The following is a 22905-nucleotide window of genomic DNA, read 5'->3' on the forward strand; positions in this document are numbered from 1 at the left end:
CAAACGATTATGTAAGAATTTTATTTGATTAAAAAGCACTTAATTGCGCTACATGTGGTTGTATTCCTTCAGCAGATATTAATCATTAATCAAACTGGTCACTCGCTCCAAGTGTGTGTGTGTGTGTGTGTATGTATGTATATATATATGTGTGTGTATTATATATATATGTATGTGTATGTATATATATGTGTCTGTATATATATAGAGATATATATATATGAAAAAATTGCATTATATGTACTTTTATTTGCCTTTTATTTAACCTACAAATGTGTCAGATATTGGTGTGTGTACTGTATATGAACAATCAAACAAACTGTCAAATTATGTAAATTGCATTATATGGCCTCTATTGAAAGGACCATCACCACACTTTTCATGTTTCCTCTTTGTGCTCCAACTTGTGCTTGTCTCCACAATCAGACCTGTGAGAAGAATAGGTGGAATTTAGTGAATGATTACGATGTAGAATCCATTGAGAAATGTCACCTATAAAGGAGGATCTGCTCAGACAGGAGATCTCTCATCTCAGCTGCTTCTTTGTTTTTTCTTTTCTGTATTGTCAACTCCATCTTCAAGTTCCTGCTGCTCTCCTCCAGACGACAGATGGTCTCCTAAAATAAAAAAACAATAGTTAGAATGTTTTTTGGGGAAGGGGGGGCAACTCCCTTTATTTACCTCATAGTACCCAGCATCCTCTCTCCACTGTATGTGGGTGAGTTTGAGGTTCTCCTCCAAGCAAGTCCTCTGGAGCTCCAGTTTTTGCAACTCATCCTTCAGGGGTCTTAACTGAGCCCTGAGGTCCTGCACCTGCTCTTTGGCCTTTGCAAAAGAACTTGTGGTTGTCTCTTTCCTCTTCAGCAAGGCCAGCAACATGGGCTCATACCTGAGAAGTTTGGTACATGCCTTTAGGGGAGTTTTACAACATTTGAGGGGGTTAAAGATGTCATGTGACTACCTGTTTTCTAAGGCTGTCAGGCTGCCCTGCAGGTACTGCTGTATATCCCCGTGGGAGTGCCTCTTGCACAGCTCCTCCCGTGTTATATTGGAGGTGGGGTTGGCGCCGTGCCTGTGAATCTCAGCTTGGAGGTCCAAGAGATGTTGCTGGTGGGCTAGCTTCAGCTGTACACACTCATCTGTCATCTGGAGGACCAGATTCTGCAGACTCTCCTGCAGTTATGTATGTAATGGGTGAAACGTACAGTACATAATGAAATGGCTTGAGAAGTTTAATATGTCCTACCTCCTGTCTCTTTTGGAACTCCATCTCATGGCGTTGCTTGTTCAAAGCTGCCTGGGCATGCGCACTCTCCTTAGCCCTGGCAAACAGCTGCCGCTTCAGCTTTCGGAGCTCGTCGTGCATCTCCAGCATCTCCAGGTTGAGCTTCCACACTCGCCGCTCCTCCTCAGCTCTTTCGGACCTCAAGCTAGCGATCTCCCTCTTCCTCTCCTCTCTCCAGGCCTCCTCCTCCTTTTGAAGCACTGTCATCAACTCAAACACCTTGCTTAAAACGTCATCCTCCATGACCTCTTGTTTCTCTTCTTCTGCTTCTGGGTCTTTCTGCTTTCTCAGCTCCAGAACCTCTGAGAGTAATTCCTTTCTCCTGTTCTCCAAGTGCTGTACCTCCTGGATGCACTCCTCCATTTGAGACCTCAGTGCCTCAAATCCATCCGCTCCAGACCTCAAATCCCCGCTATCAATCCTCAACGATGATTGAGATGTGTCATGGACTCTCTTTTCTTCAGACGTTCCACCTATTGTCGTTGATTGTTGGTCAAGAACATCCAACTCAAAACCGGACCTCTCCACTGTGGAACCGTCACAGATGTATGGAAGCTCCTGTGAGTGGTTTCCTTCCAGTGTGGCTTCACCACCATTCTTCACATGTACATACTCTTGACTCGTATCGGCCTCAAAGTCCATGCAGTTCTCCAGCATGGCCAACATCCCCAGCAGCCGGCCCTCGTACTCCACCATGGTGTCGCTCAATTGGCTCCCCGCCAAAGTGAGAGGGAGGTCTGCCTGGTGAGGAACATCCACGCCTCCCAGAGACAGTTCTGTTTTATCCACGGAGCAGCTTGTGGAAAAATATGGAGTTTCCCATTCGCTGTCTTTCCTCTCACTCGCTTCTGACTCCCCAGAGAGGTGAGAATCGTAAGAAACGCCTGTAATGTCCTCGCAGCTCCTTAGTAAGTCATCCATCTCCTGTAAGTACGGCCTGAGGAACACAGATGAACGGCTCGCAAAAGTAAAAGCAGAATGGCTGCCCTCCTCTCTGGAATCCATGTCAGGTCCATCCGGGTCCTCAATGGTCTCTTCTTCGCCGATGAAGAGAGGCTTCATCTGGTCGTCATCCATTGCTGCCCTTTATAGATTTTAAGTATACTTCATAATGCATACCCTGATGAAAGAAAACACACGCCAGACACTGAGATGACACTCATGTTGACTTAGAAGTACAATTTCAATGTGGGGAATGACTTTCTTTGAGCTGTACATGACAAGTCACCCCAAGTCTCTGCTTTTCCTGTGATCACAGCTGCAAAATAACCCTTCTAAAAAAGAAGGTGAGATACACCACTGAATTCAAGAAATAACTCATGGCAAAACACTAAGGTGCATTTATAGTGGTTTTATGCATGTAAAACTATAAAAGCATGTTTTGTGTTAATGTTTTGACTTAGGCTGCATGGTGGTCTAGTGGTTAGCATGCAGACCTCACAGCTAGGAGACTGGGGGTTCAATTCCACCTTCTGCCATCTCTGTGTGGAGTTTGCATGTTCTCCCCGTGCATACGTGGGTTTTCTCCGGGTACTCCGGTTTCCTCCCACATTCCAAAAACATGCTAGGTTAATTGGCGACTCCAAATTGTCCATAGGTATGAATGTGAGTGTGAATGGTTGTTTGTGTATATGTGCCCTGTGATTGGCTGGCGACCAGTCCAGGGTGTACCCCGCCTCTCGCCCGAAGACAGCTGGGATAGGCTCCAGCACCCCCTGCGACCCTTGTGAGGAAAAAGCGGTAGAAAATGAAATGAATACAGGCGACAGGGCTGACTTCCTTTCAACTTTCTTTCAGTTACCATGTTTCCAAGTACCTAGCTAACAGGCTGCTAAACATTTCATTCATTCATTCATTCATTTTCTACCGCTATTTCCTCACGAGGGTCGCGGGGGTGCTGGAGCCTATCCCAGCTGTCTTTGGGCGAGAGGCAGGGTACACCCTGGACTGGTCGCCAGACAATCACAGGGCACATATAGCTAAACATTTCATGCTAAAAAAAATCTGAAGGAACACAGTTGGAGATAAGATGACAAGCCGGAAAATGTACGCAAACCAAGGCAGAAATTTGGCTTACATTTTCGAAGCCAGGAAACAAGCCAGCTGGGGGGTACGCTAACTGAGGTCATCTTGGTCCTCTTGTTTGTCCTGCATTTGAATTATAATTACAGCGGTCCACCAGCGCGCCTTCCCAAAAGCAATGAAGATGGCTTCATATGTTGTTCCCATCCATCATCGAGGGATGAAGAGAGGCAGGCATGGGAGTGGTCCAGCATGGCTTATTCCAACAACAGCTGACCCTGCTAGAAACAAACAGGACCACTCATGTTGTTAGACTCGCACTAACAGGTCTATTAACAGGAGCGGCAACACGTGGCCTCTTAGTGTTAGATTATCACAGCATTGCATGCCACTAAGCACCGAATAGGGTGTGGATGGATTGATCCAAATATATGGATACCAATATCGAATCAATAGTGTGAAGATATCAATATTTTTTTGTTCTTCACACTGTTACAACACTGATATTGTTATAACGCCTTGAGATAACATTTGTAGTGACTTGGCTAGGGCTGTCAAGATCTTGCAAGATTAAAATGAGACAAGATTATGAACAATGAATTAATTAATCACACTATAAGTGATGACATGATATATAGTATATTGCGGGCGGCACGGCGGTCGAGTGGTTAGCGCGCAGACCTCACAGCTAGGAGACCAGGGTTCAATTCCACCCTCAGCCATCTCTGTGTGGAGTTTGCATGTTCTCCCCGTGCATGCGTGGGTTTTCTCCGGGAACTCTGGTTTCCTCCCACATTCCAAAAACATGCTAGGTTAATTGGCGACTCCAAATTGTCCATAGGTATGAATGTGAGTGTGAATGGTTGTTTGTCTATATGTGCCCTGTGATTGGCTGGCGACCAGTCCAGGGTGTACCCCGCCTCTCGCCCAAAGACAGCTGGGATAGGCTCCAGCACCCCCCGCGACCCTCGTGAGGAAAAAGCGGTATAAAATGAATTAATAAATACAGTATATTGCCATGTGCATGCGTGTCTGTTTTCCTCATCTCCCGCCTCCAAACAGACAGCAAGAGCGTTCCATCTGTGCATTGGTTCACCACCTAGAGGCTTCATAGAACAAGGGTCAGTCATACAGTCGCTACTGTACAGTATGTCTTTGTGGGGGGAGGCGAGGCCGCTAGCATATACACACACACACAATGCAACAAGGACGCCTCATGGGGAGTGACGCAAGGTAATGTACTAGAAATTAGGAGGGAAAAAGATGATTGCAAAGCCAAATGCACCAGCCCCCATATGGGAATATTACGACTGGCACCCGCCTCTTGCCTGAAGTCAGCTCAGATAAGCCTCATGAAGATAAGTGCCATAGAAAATGGATGTATGGATGTATCAGTACTGGTATCTTACCAAGTAAATGCAGTATCTCCTAACCTAAGTGGAACAGTTGTTATCCCGCGAAGTAAGTTGTGGCTCTTAAGGTGCCAGGGAGTGAGGTTTGCACAAGGTGCTGCTGCACAGCCACACATGCTGGCATGCGTTACTAAAGCAAAAAGTCATATATGTCTCAAAAAGACACGCCAACTGTGCTGAGGTTGTGAAGGCACACGCCATCACCTTGTGGCCTATTTTGTCAAACATCATGTCAAACTGTTACCGCTACACAAGACGCCACATGGAGGTTTCACACTACAATCATGAAGCCAAAATACAACACTACTTACTTGCCTTGCAGCTGCAAACCTCCTCTGTTGGTGGATGAATCCTTTAGAAATGACAAAGCAGAATGTGGGGGGTGTAAAAAGAGGGGCTGAGGGGTATAAACAGGGTATAAAGACCCAGCCTATCACCCGTCTCTCTCTCTCTCTCTCTCTCTCTTTTCTAGTCAGTGTGCAGCTAGCTATGTGTGGCTATGACTACCTCAAATCTGTTTAGGTTTATTAATAACCACAAGGCTGGGTCAGAGAGAAAGAGGCACAGCAGGAGGGGTTGCATCTACCCCGAAACAAGAGGAGATGGGTCTAAAATATCATCAAAAAACCATAAGTGTTGCGTTTTAATTATCAAAAGTGTTCCCGCCAGTGTTAACCTTTATTAACCGTTTGCACAAAAGGCAGACAATTCAGTTACCAACCTTGAATAGATCTGTATGACATGTACGCTAGCATGTCTTTCACAGCAACCCATAGAGGGCGCCAAAAATGCAAGAAGAAAACCAGTATCCGGGTGCTTGTGTGTTGATGATGATGGAGATCAAGCTGCAGGATTCCATCCATGCCTCCTCATTATCAAGCAGTCCTTAAATAGCCGGCCTGTGCTTCCCACGGGAGGAGATTGGTTTACCTTAAACTTCTGACCCCGACAATAGCAGGACAGGTGCTTCGGAAAACTCCTCCCACCCCAACGGCGGTAACCTGAGAGAACGAGGAGGGAAAGCAGGTGTTAAGGTGACAGGTGTATACAGTCCTCCCTCGCCACTTGTGCTTAATGGCAGCCGTCATTTCTGGCCCTGCGTTGATCCCGTAGTGTGCTGCACAATGTAGTGTACAGAAAGAATAATATAGGGGTGTTATTTCATGTCTACAAGGCTCTAATAATAGTAAAAGCCGTACATATCAAGTCAAGGAGGTTTCCTATGCAATGTAGTGAGGGACGTCTGGGTACTGTACGTAACATCTGACTGGAACATGTGACTTGTGGGGACCACCCGTTCGAAGCTGTTTAAAACACCACAATTGTGACCACGGGTGTGTCCTCAGAACGAACCAAGGATATCTTTCGGGTGATGATGATTGTATTTATGAGACAGCAAGAGGGAGGAAAGAAGAGCACATGCAGAAACTTTTGCGGCCTCATCCCGGTAGGACATTGAGTCCAGACCCAAAACACCCCCTGAAATAGTCACACTGCTCCTCTCCTGATCCCCATGATTGTGCAAGTGTGTTGGATCAGAAAATCCCTGAACATAACGTCATGTAAACTACAGTCCCCCTCCCGCCCTAACCCAACACTTGCCAAAACACATGCGAAGGGTGAGTAACATGCCGTGACATCCGTGTTGTCATGGCAACACTGGGGGAGCTACAAGTATATGTGTATACTTAAAGTAGAATCGTCAGTTTTGACGGCTTCCTAACTGCCTCGACTGACTTTGTACTCGGGGCTCTTCATTAACTCGTTTGTTTTGATAACAATCCGACAGGCGTCCTCGGCTTTCCGTAGGGGTCACCGCTGACGTCAGGGCTTCATGTAGGGATGGACGGAAAACAGATGCGCTTATCCTCGGCAGACAGAGGGAGTGAGGGACAAAAGAGAGAGCGACGGAAAGCTGCAGCCTGTTTTTGTCCGATCCAGAACAACTCGGCCACAGCCACACCCTCGCAGGAATTCCTGCAGCCCAAATATTTCATGTCATGTGTTTGAAAGGCATGTTTTCGCATCTGAAATGCAGTCATACTACAGAAAAAAAGTCTGAAATCGTACATAATAAGGACTTCTCATCCCAGACGTGATTTACTTTGTAGTATAGGGCTGTCAAAACCTTAAAAACTTCCAAATCAACACAATTTCTTATAATCTATTCACTACTTCAATTAGGAAATCTGTTTGTCATCATAAAAACTTCATTAACTGTACAGGCAATGTTTTAAATAACATTTTGTTTTTCTAACTTTCAAGACTATAAGACTCAATACAACTAAAAGAAATCAAAATTGGCTAAATTAATAAAATACATTTTTTCTGCCATTGACAGCCAGAAGATCCACATTCAGCAAATACAAATTGGAGTATTTTGGGGCTTAATGGGTACCTACATCAGTTTGATTGTCACTTCAACTATATGGCACTGTCAAGAGCAACCAGTTTCATTCTCGGTTCTATGGTTATCAACACACTTTTCCTCTTTGCCATCACTGGTACCATTCTGCAGTGGTGTCACAAAAAACCCAACTGGAACACTTTAGGTTTCCTCACTGTAAGGTTTGAAACAATAAAACTAAACTAAAACAAAATTACTTGCACTTTGTTTGTAGCTTCACAAAAATGCCAACTTTTGAGGCATATTCTTCCCAACAATGAGGGTTGACGCACTTTAGCACTTGAATAAATCACCAAGTATTTATTATGAAATGTGACTCCTATAAAAAGTATCCTGTATCATTCCAACATGAACAGGAACAACATACAGTAGAACCTTAACCTCCACCAAGGCCAAACATTCTAACGTTGGATCCACAGCAATGTGTACACCTGCTGCTTGTACCTGCATTGCTTTCTTTCAAGCAGTGTTCATAAAAAATTAAGGAAAATTAGTATTTTTTGCAACAACTACAACCTTCACACTGAAAGTTCTTATTCTGGGTTCTCTACTAAGACATTTTTGCATAATCCAAAATGATGCTTACTGAATTCACCCTGTGTCAGCACTCTAACAGTCTGCAGGACCTCCCCCTTTTCACCCCAGTGGGTCTTGTCCACATGCAAACCAGATGAGCAAGTCTCACAAGTCCATGACACACACACACACACACACACAGCCAGCTGCATTAGGTGACAATATTTAACTTCTCTGAGGAGAAAGCCAGGCATTATTACCTTGAGAGAACCTGGCGTACAAACTCCCACAAAATAGCTTAAAAAGCAGATCACAGGGCTTGCCAAGAGTGCAAAAAGAGGCTGGATCGGAGTGGTGGAGAGTGGGAGGAGGAGGAGGAGGAGGCTGGCTCTTGCACAGAGGGAGGGAATGATGGAACTTCAGTCCCACACGGGCACATGCTCCACAAGGCTGAAACGCAAGAGTGAAGCGTACAGATTGGGCTAGTGCACGCTAATAAGTGCGCGTGTTTTTTTACTTTGCTCATTGTTGTCCCAGGTGGTGATAAAGAGGGATAGAAAAGTCAGACTGACTCCCCTGGCCCAGCCTCCACCATGTCCCGGAGGAGGTCTACGGGCGATCTGGTGCCCAGGGACATCACCGAGATCATAGGCCGCGAGGTGAGAGCTCAGCGTGGGCACAGGAAGCCGGGAAGCACCCTGGGACAGGCCTTCAGCTGGTTGAGGAGCAGCCAGAAGAAGAAAGAGAAGAAGAAGAAGAAGAAGAAATGCGTAGATAATGGAGCGTTGATAATGACGGACGGACTCCAGCATCCTGACGCTGCAAAAGGTGAGACGCGTTTCTTCGCAAGTTAAGCTTCAGAGTTAGAAAATGATGACCCAATACTTTTGTAACGACCTAACCCCTTGACCTCTGTTCTGCACTGGTGTGGACGTGCACAGAGCCCTATAATCCTACATTTGCTGATGCGTTCGCTTGCTCGGCAGCTCAGAGATTACTGTGGCCACTTCCTGTTTTTGTTCCACCTCGAACGCCACCCCTTTCTCTTGTCAGTTGACTTTCTACCGTGGTCTCTTCTCTCGCATGCTAGCGGAGCGGGAGGCGATGGAGGGGTACTTTTGGGCACCATGATGACAAAAACCCCCCTCCCCTTGAAAGGATGTGGTCAGGGAGGCTGCTATGAATGCATGGGAACCATATTTGTTTGTCAGTTACAGGAATATTTTTATGCAGCAATGATGTTGTTCTCATGACCCGACAAGGCTGCTAAACTTGTCCAAGATGCATTTATAAGTCCTTTTTGTTTGACATAAAAGGTAGTAAAGTTAGATTTGGCTCACTGTGACAACTTCATGAAGGCTGTGTTGTTTATTCATTGGAAGTTGTGAGCAGTGTGCTTGTGTTGCTGTTCCACTCATGCCCTGTAGGTGTCGGTAGAGTGCATTGGTTTTGATCCTACATTTAATGTAACCCCAATTAAAGCAGTCCGTTATGTTTAGATTTAGCTGCCATTTGTTTTTAATTTATACATTTGTCCACCAGATGGCGGTCATTTTGCCCATTGAAAGCATGCAGCAAATTTTACACACACTACAGCGAGGCTGCCTTGCTAATGAAATGATAAGTGTGTCGCTATTGATATTGAAGTTAGTTTTAGATGTTTTTTTCCACATGTGATGCCTAAAAATCATATATTATACTGAGGTAGATTGACCTGTTTAAAGTGAAAATTAGACATTTTTGGGAAATTTACATTTTTTGTCATTTGAAACTTTTATTTTGTTCGTAGAAGTAGAAGGAAGCTCAATGTGCGCTAACAAGATGCACACGGCTTAAAGTAAAACATGTCTTTGTGTTGACTCATGCTGTCATCCTGGCACCGGTGGTTCGGTCCAAAGCCCGGCATGTCCTCTCTGGCTACACTTGACAAAGATTCCTCTCCTATGAAAAACTACCACACTCTTTCATGCGTCCAATCCCTGTGTGTTTTTGTGTGTGTGCACGCAGTGGGAGTTATGCGATGGAGACGAGAGATTAGAGCAAATCACAAAGGTCCATTCAGACCTAGAAGAGACTCTTTTTTTTTTTTAAAGAAGACACCTATTCATGACTGCATATTACTGCTTGATGGAGCTGCTTTAGCACTGTGAGGTGTGTGTGTGTGTGTGAGGGAACCTCTGTTTTTGTTACAGCACACAAATCACCTGCACACACAAGAGTGCGCAGTTTGTCCAACACGGCTCATCTTTGACTGGTGAGGTCATTTTGCACCATAGCGCTGCCATTAGGCATGTGTGCGTAGCTATTGTTGTGTGTGTGTGTGACAACACAAAAAGTTGTTAGTTCCTGTATGTGTTTGTTGAAGCTTCTATCCCTTAGGCGTTGCGCATAAAAGGGTGAAAAATTGCCAAAACATGCAACCCTGCTGTGTGGCCTTTCTGGTAAATACACCACATGGCTGGCCCATATGTCACAAGGGGCTTCACTTTTCTCACAACTACTTTAACTTCATAGTGTTTTGCAGAATCACCGTTAAATTTGGTACACATCTTTTGGTAACTGACAAGCACATGCGTGTGAAATTTGAGCAAGATTGGTTGAAAAACATGGTGGCCAGCGCTCTCAAACACGCGGCCCTAGTTTGAGGCCCCCGCCTTGATATGAAAGTTTAATGTTAGTGCGGCCCGCGCAAGTTTGATATGGATGCTGTATGGTATCATGTACCCAGAAAAAATTATTACGTTTGATTAATGTTCATGTTAAAGGTTAAATAACTGTTAATAGTTATCCTCCCTATCTGTGTGGAAGTGGTAAGTTTTTGGCTTTTTTAAGTTTAAAGGAAATAACTTGGAGGCTACCGTTTAGGTTGCTAGATCTCTAGTTTGCGAGTTAGCATGTGTCTCAAGACCCTGCAGTTGCGCAATATGTTGTAAATAAAAAAAGTATAAATGTGACTGTAGTCGTGTTTTGTCATGTCTACAGGGCTCTAATAATGCTTTGTTAATTTTAATCTGAAAAAAATAATTTGTCTACCCACCAACTGTATGTGGTTTCTTAAGTTTTTATTATTATTTGTTTTATTATTATTATTATATTTATTTATTACTGATTGATTGATTTTCTTTATTCTTGGTTTGTTTATTTTTGTGCAGAAAAATAAAAATTAAGATATTTGAGAACAGTGGAATGTTTTATCAGCGCTTTTATTGTAGAAAATCAGAACCAAAGCACTGAAAAAGTTTGTATATTTTTCTGTTTTTAATAAATGCATTTTTTGTTTTTTTTGGAAAACCTGATGTGGCCCAGTCTCACCCAGACCCTAGCTCCAGTGGCCCCCTAGTAAATTGAGTTTGAGACCCCTGCCATAGACCGTACTGTATTACACGGCATTTATTCCACAACCCACAGGGGGCGCCACACACACATCCCAATGGTGTGTCCTGATTTCAAGACCTTATCAGCCAAACCACGCTAGAAAAAAAACACAGGTTTTTAATAATAGCTGTTCTCACGTGCACAGGAAGACAGGAAATACATGTGAGTGAATGAAATGGACTTGAGATGAAAACGCACGTGAGCGGCAAATTCACAATTACAGTTCTGCCAAAATAATTGAAGAGTGAAGCGCTTCATTACGTGCCATAAAAAGCACAAAAACAAACCAAGCGCCAGAAAGGCTGCTTTAATACGCTTTGGCACAGAAAGAGAGGTGTGGGAAAGTTCACAAACATTACTCACAGCGCACACACTTTGACAAAGGAGGTCACTTTACCTGCAGATACCTCCAAACCCTCATCCATCACGGTGGTGAGGTCTCCCTGGTGACGGCACGGTGAGGTGCTTCTTGTTGCCATGGCAGCAATACAGCAGGCCAACAATGCTTGTTCATTATCTCCTGTGTCTTAACTTAAAAAAGAAAAAAAGAGAGAGTACCACATCAGTCATTAAAACAAAAAAGTCAACCGCAATATGGTAATTTAACACTTCTAACTTTAGAAGCTTTCATTTCGGCCACTTGGACGTGCAGGATTGTGTTGAGGAGGTTTCTAGAATGAGAGCAAGCGGGTCGTTTTAGAGAGCTGGGGTGCGTTTGATGTGGCGGACGCAGCTGCAAGGCATCACATGGGAATAGAAGGCAGTAAACACAGTATATATCATGTATGGTCTAAATATATATAGCTCATTTACCATCGTGTGTGTGTGGCTGTTATGTAAGGCGAGGCTACACCTGTTGAACACTTTATGAAGGAATTCTAAGAAAAAGTCTGTTTTTCCACAAATTATATATTGGTTACAAGACAATGACTACTCATTTATTTTTCTATTTTGTAGTATTTTTGGAAATATTTATTAATAATCTCTATATCATCTATTTCTATTATTTTTTCATAAATTAATTACATAGATGGGCGGCACAGCGGGGAAGTGGTTAGCGCGCAGACCTCACAGCTAGGAGACCAGGGTTCAATTCCACCCTCGACCATCTCTGTGTGGAGTTTGCATGTTCTCCCCGTGCATGCGTGGGTTTTCTCCCACATTCCAAAAACATGCTAGGTTAATTGGTGACTCCAAATTGTCCATAGGTATGAATGTGAGTGTGAATGGTTGTTTGTCTATATGTGCCCTGTGATTGGCTGGCCACCAGTCCAGGGTGTACCCCGCCTCTCGCCCAAAGACAGCTGGGATAGGCTCCAGCAGCCCCCGCGACCCTCGTGAGGAAAAAGCGGTAGAAAATGAATGAATGAACTATTTTTATTCTATACCATCCTTTACATAATTACATATTTTACAGTTATTTATTCCTTTTTATTATTTTGATATTATTGTAGTTTTTCCTAATGTTTGATGTTGAGTATTTTTTTAATGAGGGGGGGAAATATTAGATTACAAGTATTAATATTAATACTACCAGTAATAAGAGTAATAATAATAATAAACATCATCATATTTGTTGTTTGCTCCTTTATGGCTTTTTCAAATCTAATTTCATTTACTTGCAGAGTTCAATGCCAATGCCAATTTTCGAATGCACGTTTTTTTCTTTCTGTAATAGCACATCTTTGCCACAGGAGGACAGTGCTGGGGTAATATGAGCCGCTAGTGTCAAAGACTTGTTGTGTCGACTTGTACAATACGACTATCAAGTATTCAAGGTTATTTAAGTTCATCCTCAACAGCTACTTATCAATGGTTTGATCCTTAATTGGGCAGGTTGCACGTAAACATAATAAGCACACATAAATCATGACATGAAGGCACTTAAATGCGGTGTGGTGGTCACCTTGACAACCACTACGAGGACATTTGCCATCCCACAGTAAGCGTGATGGCACACACACAGTGAGTCGCTATGCTTTGATCAGAGTGTATCTGGGGCACACACATGCACACACTTACTAGAATGCTGGAGAGTGCATGTGATGTATTTTGGGTGTGGTACTGATGGTGTGCTCCATGTTAATGCTGCACCGTGATGTCATTTCACTCCTTCAGGGGGTAAACATCCAAACAGCATCTCTGAAGACACCCGCCTGCAGCGATAAAAAATAAAGGGTGGAGGAGGTTTATGAATTCTTCACCACGCTGCAGCTCCTCAACTCCCGCTCAGTCTGTAAATCTGCTTTTTTTCTTTTTTTTTTATGGGAGCCTTTTCATCATGTGGGGGTGATCGGGGTGATTTTCTTCCTCTGCTCTGCCTCTCACTCTCTGCCGTTTTGGTCCATTGAGGAGTCTTCTGTTTCAGAGAACATGACCTCGTTCTGGAGTACTGCTATATTGATCAGCAGGGCAATAATAATAACTCCGGACATCATCACAGACGTGCTGGGCATCATTTCTACTACCGCGCCCACAGAGCAAAAGCAGCACAAATACGTAACACTTTGAATTAATCTAGTCTTGTTTTTCCCCTTTTGTGGTAGTACATGTAGTACTGGTCCTTCGAAATCAAAGTGGAAGAAAAGTGTGATGATTACCATAGAACAGGAAATTGAACTTAATGAATAACAAAGTGATACAGAGCCTTCTTTGTTGAAATCAACGTATTTTTACACTTTTGTAAAAGACTACCTGGCTGTTTTATGTGTGATGCCAAGTGTGATGATAACCACAGAACAGGAAATGGAAATTGTCACATGGGCACTAGGCTTGAACCTCCAAAAATAATTGATTAACTTGGTTAACTCATTCGCTGCCGAAGACATATTATACGTTTTTTGTTTGTTTTTGCCAAGAGGCGATGATGCAACTCTACAATAGAAGAGAGAACGTTTGGGGCAGTTTTAAGCCGAAAAAATGACCACAAGGTGGAAGAAATGTATTTTATAAGAACTCAACCTGCATGTCTGCCATTGAAATAAACGCTGCACAGCAACCAGGAAGTGAAAAGGTTATGCAGTGACGCAGTCATTAGGGATGTCTGATAATTATCGGCACAATTTCAGCTTAACAATCGGTATCAGATTATGAAAACCGATATTAAAAAATGTAACATATCAATACTGCTGATATTGGAAATTGAGAGTTGGACAATACTGGCATACCGGTTTTCGGCAATAAAGCCAATATCGGACATCCCTATCAGCATACACACAGAGTGTAGAAGGGTGTCACGCTGTAAAACTGATATCAGCAGATTTCAATGTACTGTCATCTATTTTTTCATTGTACTTTTATTAAAGGTAATGATTAAAAGCCCATGTATTGTTTCGTCTCCTGACACCCCGTAGCGGTTGCTCAGTACAATATGGCATCAATAAGACAATGCATTTTTGTCTTGCCTATGATCCACATCTTTAGCTTTGCCTTTTTGGTCTAATCACGAAAAGGCTAACTTATTTTTACACCAGTAATGTATAAAAATGTCACCTGAACATATTTTTACACTTCTATGACAGTCAAAATGTGACTTCAGCATCGCATGTAGAGTTTGACATTGGAACGGATCAACCCTATTCCAAACGTGTGTATTTGCTGTCTAGAAATGAAAGTGTCAGGATATTAAGCAACATTGCCAGTCTGGTGTCATGTATTCCCGTCTTTTGCTTGATTAAAAGCAGCTGCGTTTATGTGATGAGGCGCCTTTGCACACGCGTGTAAATCATTTCTTTTGCGAGCTTCCATGACAGTACAATCAGCTGTGAATGCTCCACTTTGGAGTGGAAGCAGGCAGAAGATGGGAGGGGCACTCGTCTGCATGCACACACACACACACACACACACACACACACTTGATAGTGAGCTTGGGATGCTGCCGTCTCCTCAGCAGCTGGATGAGAGCTACTACTGGGAGTGTTCTGACTGTGGATCACGCGTTGCCTCAGTGGCACCAGCAGCACTGATTCAGCACTAATGATATCAGCACTAATGATATCAGCACAGGGACACAGGCACAAACGCATGTGATGGTGGACATAGTGGACAGCCTTTAGGGGTTTGCCCCCAAACATGGGGAACAGCGTCCAGAAGAGGAAGAAGGTGGAGACGGATAAACCAAAAGGCTTCTGGCTGATTGGACACTCTGACAAGCTGAAGACAGGTAAGTGGAGGGTTACAGTATTTTACGATGAGATAAAGACGGACCTTATGCGTGCTTCCTGCTTATTGGACAAGTGTGTGTGTTATTAGCAGTGGTATTATCCCTGCAGGAGCAAACACAGCTTATCTTATCCAGCATAACGGTCCTTGAAGGAACCATCAGCAGACAAGCAGCTTTAACGCCAGCTATGGAGCGCTGACCCTCACATTGCATGTCTTTTTGCCATTGTTTTGTTGCATTATTATGAAATAATTTTATTTTTTCAGCTATTAGCTTAATATATACTATTTTCTTATATTTTATACGTTTAAATCAAATTAATTAAAGTATATTTAATAATATTTTTAATAATGAATTCTAAAAAAAATTATCTGAAAGCACTTTGGGCTCATGATCATTGTTAAGAAACTGCTATGCTTCCCATGTTTATTTAACACTGAACCACAGCTCCCCAGTGTTGGCGGCACTCATGCAGCCAGACACCAGGACATGGAAATCGTACACTTACCTGGTGTGTCCTAATGCTCCTGTCTCACAAACCACACTCGGTAGCAAGTCCCTGCAGAAAAAAAACAAAAATCAAACTAAAGTACAGTGGTGAACTTATTTTTACACTTGCATGACAGAAAACAATTCATCAAATATTCCTTAAAACATTGCCTAAATTCAAGTTATTTTTACCGTTGAGTGGCAGTTTGATGGGGACAGTTTGACCCTGGAACGGATGAATCCCATTATAATTGTCTATCCCATTCAAATGTGTGTGCATGATTACTTATACAGCTATTTATTCTCCGAAATAGATGACGTTGACATTTTTTTGTACTGTTGAAGAAAATGTTCTGATAAATTTTTTTCTCTTTTTACAACTTTTTTTCCTGTAATATTATCATATACTCTATGTAGTATTACAACTACACTTCCATAAAATATATTAATGAATCATCATAAACACATAATACATATGTAAATAAGACTTTTTTGGCCTCAAACTACAAATTATTATCATATTGCAACTTTTGATCATCATTTCTGACACTCATACATTCTTTTTTACAATTTTTCTTGCGATATTACACTATTCTTATAACATTCTACTTACAATTTTGCTAATAAGAGCACAATTCCATACATTTTCTATGCCGTTTATCCTCATCTGTGTGGCCTACATGCTAACCACTGCGGCCCTATAGCAAAATTTAATTCAGCATTTTTCAAGTAGTGGGGTTAACATTGTCACATTTGAGTGACATCTGTCCACGGAATAGTGCGTATGCGCGCAGCAATTGAGTTCTTGTTTTGGTACCCAAAAATGCTTTCTGCTGGGATGTCCTCGACCTTGAATGCATCGCTTATTATTATTATTTCTCTTCCACGGATCTGTCATCAACATAGACACGGACTACCGCTGCACAGCGCTGCAAGAAAGACAGAATTAGGGCGGTTGAATGTAAAGAAGGCCCCAGTCTGGGGAATAAACCAGGGAGAGGAAGAAAAGATGATGTGCTGGAGGAGGCTGCAAGCACATTTCATGATCAGGGTGTCTTGGGCACCGGTGTGTTATTGTATATTCCATGATAGCCTCCAGCCTCGAGGAGACTGGCTAAGCTCTGCTTGCTGCTCCACTCCCTGATGACTGAGACTTTTTCATTTTGGGCCTTACAGTTCTTCAACACTCAACACGTCCATATTTGGTTCAAGCAACACCTGCACAAATGAATAGCCTACAACAAGAATATAAGACAAGTATTGCTTGTGTTGGCCGTTGCTGGATGACAATAGTTATAGCTAAATAATAATAAAGTACACCAAGTCATGGTGCCGCTCAGTCTTACAGCTTCAATGTTCCTCTGTCTTCACTATAAAAGGACTCAGTGTTGTGGCCTGATAACGGCCTTCCTGCATCACCAGCTAAATTCAATTAAGGCGTCATACCACACTGTTAAACAGCACACACACACACACACACACTGTGTAGAGCGTAAGAGTTGATTTCAACTTCAGAAAAAACATTTTTTTTGTTGTGGTAAAAACTCCAACATTACTCCCATAAGATGACACACTTTTCTTTAAAATTAGGAATCATCCTCGCAGCTAGAGATACCGTATTCAGTTTAACAACAGGAATATTTTCTGATGGCAGAGATGAGGTCGGGACATGTTGCCTCCATGTAGGTGAGGTCACAGCTGGGTGCCGAATGTCTGTGCTGAGCAGATGGTACTTCGGTATTTGGCAGCACCATAACACCAACACACTAAAAGGCATGGTGGAATTTTCTAGTATTTTTTTTTTTCATTTCAGCCTCTCAACCACACGGAGTGACCTGAAACTGTCAAATCTGAAAATGGCGGCTTGGTGTTGCCGTGTAGACAAGACGTACTATAACGATGACGTCACTGTCACGTGCCCAGAAGTGGCTTTTGACGACAAGCCGACATAATATCTGAATATTTCGACGCCCATGACTCACCTCAGTCGATATTCTCCTGATATTTCGTTGTCTCACACTCCATAATGACTTACAGAAGTAATTCCACTTCTTGTAAGCAGACGACGATGGCCTCGTGCGCATTCTTCTATGGTGTGTAGGGTCACGTGGTTCCGTTCGCGTGCTTGCTGACAGCGCCACGCGCAGGTGTGCCTTGTGTATTACATCAGTATGCTAGCCATGAAATATTTATGTGTGATTGTTTGTTGTTTACAAACATTGGCTGTATGCTGTATCTCAAAGAGGGAAGAGATGATGTCTGGCAGATTGAATTGAGTGAGTGTTGAGTGAGCAGACAGCAGCACACGTGTGTGTGTGTTGTGATGTTGAGTGCAGCGGACATAAGGCTGCATCTATTCCATCCTAATGTGTTTGGCGTGATTCGCCTCACACGTTAAAGGGGTGCAACCATAGGACACAATGAGTGTGATCACTTTGTAACTGAGCATGCTCATTAAGGCCAGGAAGCGCATACACATCTGGAAACACTCACTGTTGAGGTAGAAACAGGAGCCGCGATTGTTTATGCTCTGCTTCTCTGGTGGCCTCCATCCTCTGTACTGTGAAACCAAACCAGAAGGTGACATAAGGACATTAAAGAGACAACACAAGCTCACAATATAGTTGATTCTTTTATAACAATAACCTGCTGTCGATGGCCACGTAAATAAGAGTGCAGCGAGAAGCGTCCACAGCGTCCTCTAGTGGAGATCATTTGTATTTTCTTTAGTTTTTGGGTTTTTTCTCTTACATCTGGCAACGTTTATTGTGTTCTTACTATTATAAATAAATATGACCGATTCCTTTCAAGAGGCAACTATGAATTTCAAATCAGCTCAATGGTTGAAAAGCATGTATTAATTTTTAAAATATTGAACGACACATTTAAGATTAAAAAAAAACGTCCATGAAATGGTTTAGGGGGTATTTTAATCTATTTTTTTACTATTGACAATAATAATCTTAATTGAAAGGATGAAAACGACATCCTAGTTCATTCAATGGATGCCCTTTCAGCGGCTAGCTTCATAATTTATTTCCAATTAAAATCAATTAAGTCATTTCAATATTCCACAGTACATTCTACACAGGAGTTTTGCATTTAAAAGTGTAAAAAGAAACGTAATGGCTCAACAAATCATGATGATGAGCTCGGTAGCATGTCAGGCAGTGACATTTCAACAAAAGGGGTTAACAACCTCTAATTATAACTGCATTAAAGTTTGGTAAAAGTGATTTATGATGCTGTAAAAATCAAAAGGCACTAAAATTGGTAGTTTCATGTGGACTCTTTAGAATGATTTGTTGTCCTTTGACTTTTTTTCAGTGGTTGGAATGAGCTTAGCACGGAGATAATGCAATGGAATGGTCGAATGAAAGGCATTTTGGAGCCATGTCGCCCCTCTGCCCCCCTCTCCAAAACACCAGATGGTGTCTCTTTGGACCTTCTATTCAATATCAAAATGAGGGAGGGGGACGCCTGGTGATGTCATTATGGCGACAAGCAGCAACAAAGCCAGTACACAGGTTGTGCAAGAGGGGGGGGTAAAAAGGGTGGGTGAGGTGATGGATGGAGTGAAGGCGTGTAAAGGTAAAGTGACGGACAGGTGCAGGTGCTAATCCTCTGGCATGATGCCCGTCTTTAAAGCTGTTGCCACCACCTGACCTACAAACGCCTTGGCTTCTTCTCCGTGAAAGTAATCCTCAAAAAAACAGTTTCATGCACACTCATCCTCTCGATATCATCCGAGGTGAGTCAGGAAACATAAGCAGACGTGCACACATCCGCCCGGGATGGATGACGCCATTAAAGCTATTTATATAAAGTCCACACAGACCTCTGGAGCTACAGGGCTAAAAGGGCAGGCGAGACGAGAGGAGATGTGAAGGAGGGGAAGATTGGCAGACACCGACGGGCGGGAAAGTGATGCGGGGATATAGCAGAGGATGATACAAGAGCGTCGTTTGTTCGGCAACTGCAAGGACGCAACCTCAACTGGCCTCTAGCAGCGAAATAATGAGAGACAGCGGACGCGGCTGAAGGCATCCGTGAGGGGATGATGCTACCGCTATGTGACACAGCTACAATTAGCAACAACAAACACCAGGACGCACCGCTAAATACCAAACACAACAGGGAAAACTTTTACCACAAAATACAGGAAAAATGTCATTTCAAGGATAAACTTTAGTACATAAAGCTAGCATTGTTAACTAAACAGGCTGCACGGTGGTCGAGTGGTTAGTGCGCAGACCTCACAGCGAGGAGACCTGAGTTCGATTCTACCCTCGGCCATCTCTGTGTGGAGTTTGCATGTTCTCCCCGTGCATGCGTGGGTTTTCTCCGGGTACTCCGGTTTCCTCCCACATTCCAAAAACATGCTAGGTTAATTGGCCACTCCAAATTGTCCATAGGTATGAATGTGAGTGTGAATGGTTGTTTGTCTATATGTGCCCTGTCATTGGCTGGCCACCAGTCCAGGGTGTACCCCGCCTCTCGCCCCAAGACAGCTGGAATAGGCTCCAGCACCTCCCGCGACCCTCGTGAGGATAAGCTGTAGAAAATGAATGCTAACCAATCAAAGTCTCTATACCAGGGGTCTCAAACACACGGCCCACGGGCCAAATGTGGCCCGCAGGACACTAGTTTGAGGCCCCCGCCTTGATATGAAAGTTTAATGTTAGTGCGGCCCGCGCAAGTTTGATATGGATGCTGTATGGTATCATGTACCCAGAAAAAATTATTAAGTTTGATTAATGTTCATGTTAAAGGTTAAATAACTGTTAAGTTATCCTCCCTATCCGTGTGGAAGTGGTAAGTTTTTGGCTATTTAAGTTTAAAGGAAATAACTTGAAGGCTACCGTTTAGGTCGCTAGCTCTCTAGTTTGCGAGTTAGCATGTGTCTCAAGACCCTGCAGTTGCGCAATATGTTGTAAATAAAAAAAAGTATAAATGTGACTATAGTCGTGTTTTGTCATGTCTACAGGGCTCTAATAATGCTTTGCTACTTTTAATCTGAAAAAAAAAAATTGTCTACCCACCAACTATATGTGGTTTCTTAAGTTTTTATTATTTGCCGTTTTATTATTATATTTATTTATTTATTACTGATTGATTGATTTTCTTTATTCTTGATTTGTTTATTAAATTAAATTAAGATATTTGAGAACAGTGGAATGTTTTATCAGAGCTTTTATTGGAGAAAATCGGAACCAAAGCACTGAAAAAGTTTGTATATTTTTCTGTTTTTAATAAATGCGTTTTTGTTTTTGGAAAACCTGATGCGGCCCAGCCTTGCCCAGACCCTAGCTCCAGTGGCCCCCAGGTAAATTGAGTTTGAGACCCCTGCTCTATACTGTAAAAAAAAGAATGTCGTAACATTTGTAGTTTTAGGAGAATACATTCATAAATTGAATATGCAAAGTCATATTTTTAACAAAGCAAAGTCCTAGACTAAAAGAAAAAAGTTGCATTTTTATGAGAATTAAGTTATATATAAGTTATTATAGTATTCAAAATGTTGTGACTTTTATGATAAAGTCCCAATTTTCCAAGAATAAAGTTAGGATTTAATGAGACATATGTCATAATTCTACACGAGAAATACGTCAACATAATGAGCTGAACACAGAGACACGTGTGTGGTGGATACACTGGCTGAGTGTCACGAGTGGACGTGGGGGTGGATGTCGCCTGAAAGCCAAACTTTGACAGCTGAGTGGCGAGCGGGGGTCCTTTATTTGACAATAAAGCATCGCAATGGACGGAGCGAGACGGAGGGAGGTGAAGAAAAACAGAGGGAGGAGGGAAGGAGGGAGGGAGGGAGGGGGGTATCAGACTCAGGGGATAAGGCAGCTGGGGCCGGGAGCAGGTTTTATTGTCATCAAGTCCTTCCACAGAGAGACGCCAAGAAGAGGCGTTTAAAACTTTTGTTTTCATAGATGATTTTTTTGCGGATTTGTTGCGTTTCCTGCCAATTTTTGGGATCTGGCATGGGGCCGGTGTAGGGATGGTGGTCTATTTGAGGAAGAGCATCCATTCTCTGCTGGCAGCCTTCAAAAGCAAGGGTGAGTGAGCCCAGGATTGAAACATTATGTTGTTGAAGCAGTGAGTTTTGTTGTTTTTATGATATTTACAAACACTATATCCCAGAAAAACTGGAATTTTTTATTTTTTTTTGGGGGGGGGGTCCTCTAATGAGATAAACAGCTTTACCGGCGATCGTCTTAATCAACCAAAAGCCCTTAAGTCAGGCAACTCTTAAGAGCTGAGTGGTGAGGGGGGGGGGTCTCCCCTGAGTAATCTCACGGCTAGTGTGTAGTGTGGAACATAACCTGGCGCACACTGAGAGCCGCAGTGTTGCACACAACAAAAGGACAGAAATGCGATAGCGAACGTGCAGACATTTTCCCATGTGAATTCACTCCAGTCATGCAAGGTGATTAGATGAATGGACGGAGATCCGCCGGAGCGTCGCAGTTCAGTTGAAGTGGCTGCGACTTTCCGCAGGGGGTGGGAATCAACCCCCTTAATCATCTAATCCCACTGAGACTACATAAAAAAATGACATACTATTGATGATGTGGAGCACTAAGCCAGGCTTTCCCAGTGTGAGGAACTTGTAACAGGTGGAGGTGAGCGGGATTCGCGGTAAAGCTGATCAAACGTTTGGCAATGGACACCTGTTGAACAGGTTGGATTCGGTCATTCGGTAGGGTGCTGGTTTCCAAGACGACGAGGGTGCAGCTCTGGAAAATCACATGTTTTACTAAGCATTTTTAATTAAGTCTATCGGAAGTGTTGCACGCTGATGGACAAGCGTCAGGCTGTATTTAAAACGTGTAGAGAAGCCTGTACTCCAAGAAGTTGTGGGCATCTAGTACACCCCGGGTCTCAATATCCCTTTTTTAACAGCTTGCACCAAGGCCAATGACGAGCAGAAGAAGCTGTCGGTCCACTACTCGGCTTCACAACACTTCCAGGAGAACGTGTTCGTTGAGGGCAGCAGGCCCCAGTACTTGGAGGACCTCCACTCGGAGGCTCAGGAGGGCTTGAAGATACAACAGAAGGAAGGTACGTTGAATTTGTTTGCATTTGTACAGTTGGTTGTTGATACTTATAGGTTATCACATGGTGTCTGATACTGGCACACGGGGGCATGATACTGGGCCTGATACCAGACAAACCATGTGATGATCTTATTATCACATACTATAGTATTAATTGTCCCTGTACC

General features: G+C 43.1%; 2 protein-coding genes across 13 annotated transcripts in view; one reads left to right on the forward strand and one right to left on the reverse strand.

The window, feature by feature from the left end:
- Window positions 1–18439, reverse strand: sync (syncoilin, intermediate filament protein). 9 transcript variants are annotated; one of them, XM_058046306.1, is made up of 12 exons: window positions 18315–18439; window positions 18162–18228; window positions 15688–15738; window positions 11634–11688; window positions 11415–11548; window positions 5031–5720; window positions 3363–3588; window positions 1247–2405; window positions 962–1173; window positions 682–889; window positions 493–617; window positions 1–428 (listed from the first exon to the last, which is right to left on the reverse strand). In XM_058046306.1, the coding sequence occupies exons 8-12, from the start codon at window positions 2360–2362 to the stop codon at window positions 380–382; spliced, it is 1710 nt and encodes a 569-aa protein (XP_057902289.1). In that variant the 5' UTR covers window positions 2363–2405; window positions 3363–3588; window positions 5031–5720; window positions 11415–11548; window positions 11634–11688; window positions 15688–15738; window positions 18162–18228; window positions 18315–18439; the 3' UTR covers window positions 1–379. The 9 variants fall into 9 exon arrangements, with proteins under 9 accessions (XP_057902289.1, XP_057902285.1, XP_057902286.1 ...); XM_058046302.1 differs by lacking the exon at window positions 11634–11688 and adding an exon at window positions 13040–13173; XM_058046303.1 differs by lacking the exons at window positions 11634–11688; window positions 18162–18228; window positions 18315–18439 and adding exons at window positions 13040–13173; window positions 17651–18046 and having other exon boundaries at window positions 3363–3585; window positions 5031–5071; window positions 5650–5720.
- Window positions 8055–22905, forward strand: part of kiaa1522 (KIAA1522 ortholog) — a 22633-nt gene continuing 7782 nt past the window's right edge. For 3 of the 4 annotated variants that reach the window (XM_058046285.1, XM_058046287.1, XM_058046286.1), the window contains exons 1-2: window positions 8055–8470; window positions 22584–22742. In XM_058046285.1, coding sequence (XP_057902268.1) covers window positions 8236–8470; window positions 22584–22742 — 394 coding nt within the window. In that variant the 5' untranslated portion in view covers window positions 8055–8235. Of the gene's footprint in view, window positions 8471–14758; window positions 15180–22583; window positions 22743–22905 lie in introns of those variants that run through there. The other variant, XM_058046288.1, reaches the window with a different exon arrangement.

The sequence above is a fragment of the Doryrhamphus excisus genome, chromosome 14 (assembly GCF_030265055.1).
Source record: "Doryrhamphus excisus isolate RoL2022-K1 chromosome 14, RoL_Dexc_1.0, whole genome shotgun sequence".
Taxonomy (NCBI): domain Eukaryota; kingdom Metazoa; phylum Chordata; class Actinopteri; order Syngnathiformes; family Syngnathidae; genus Doryrhamphus; species Doryrhamphus excisus.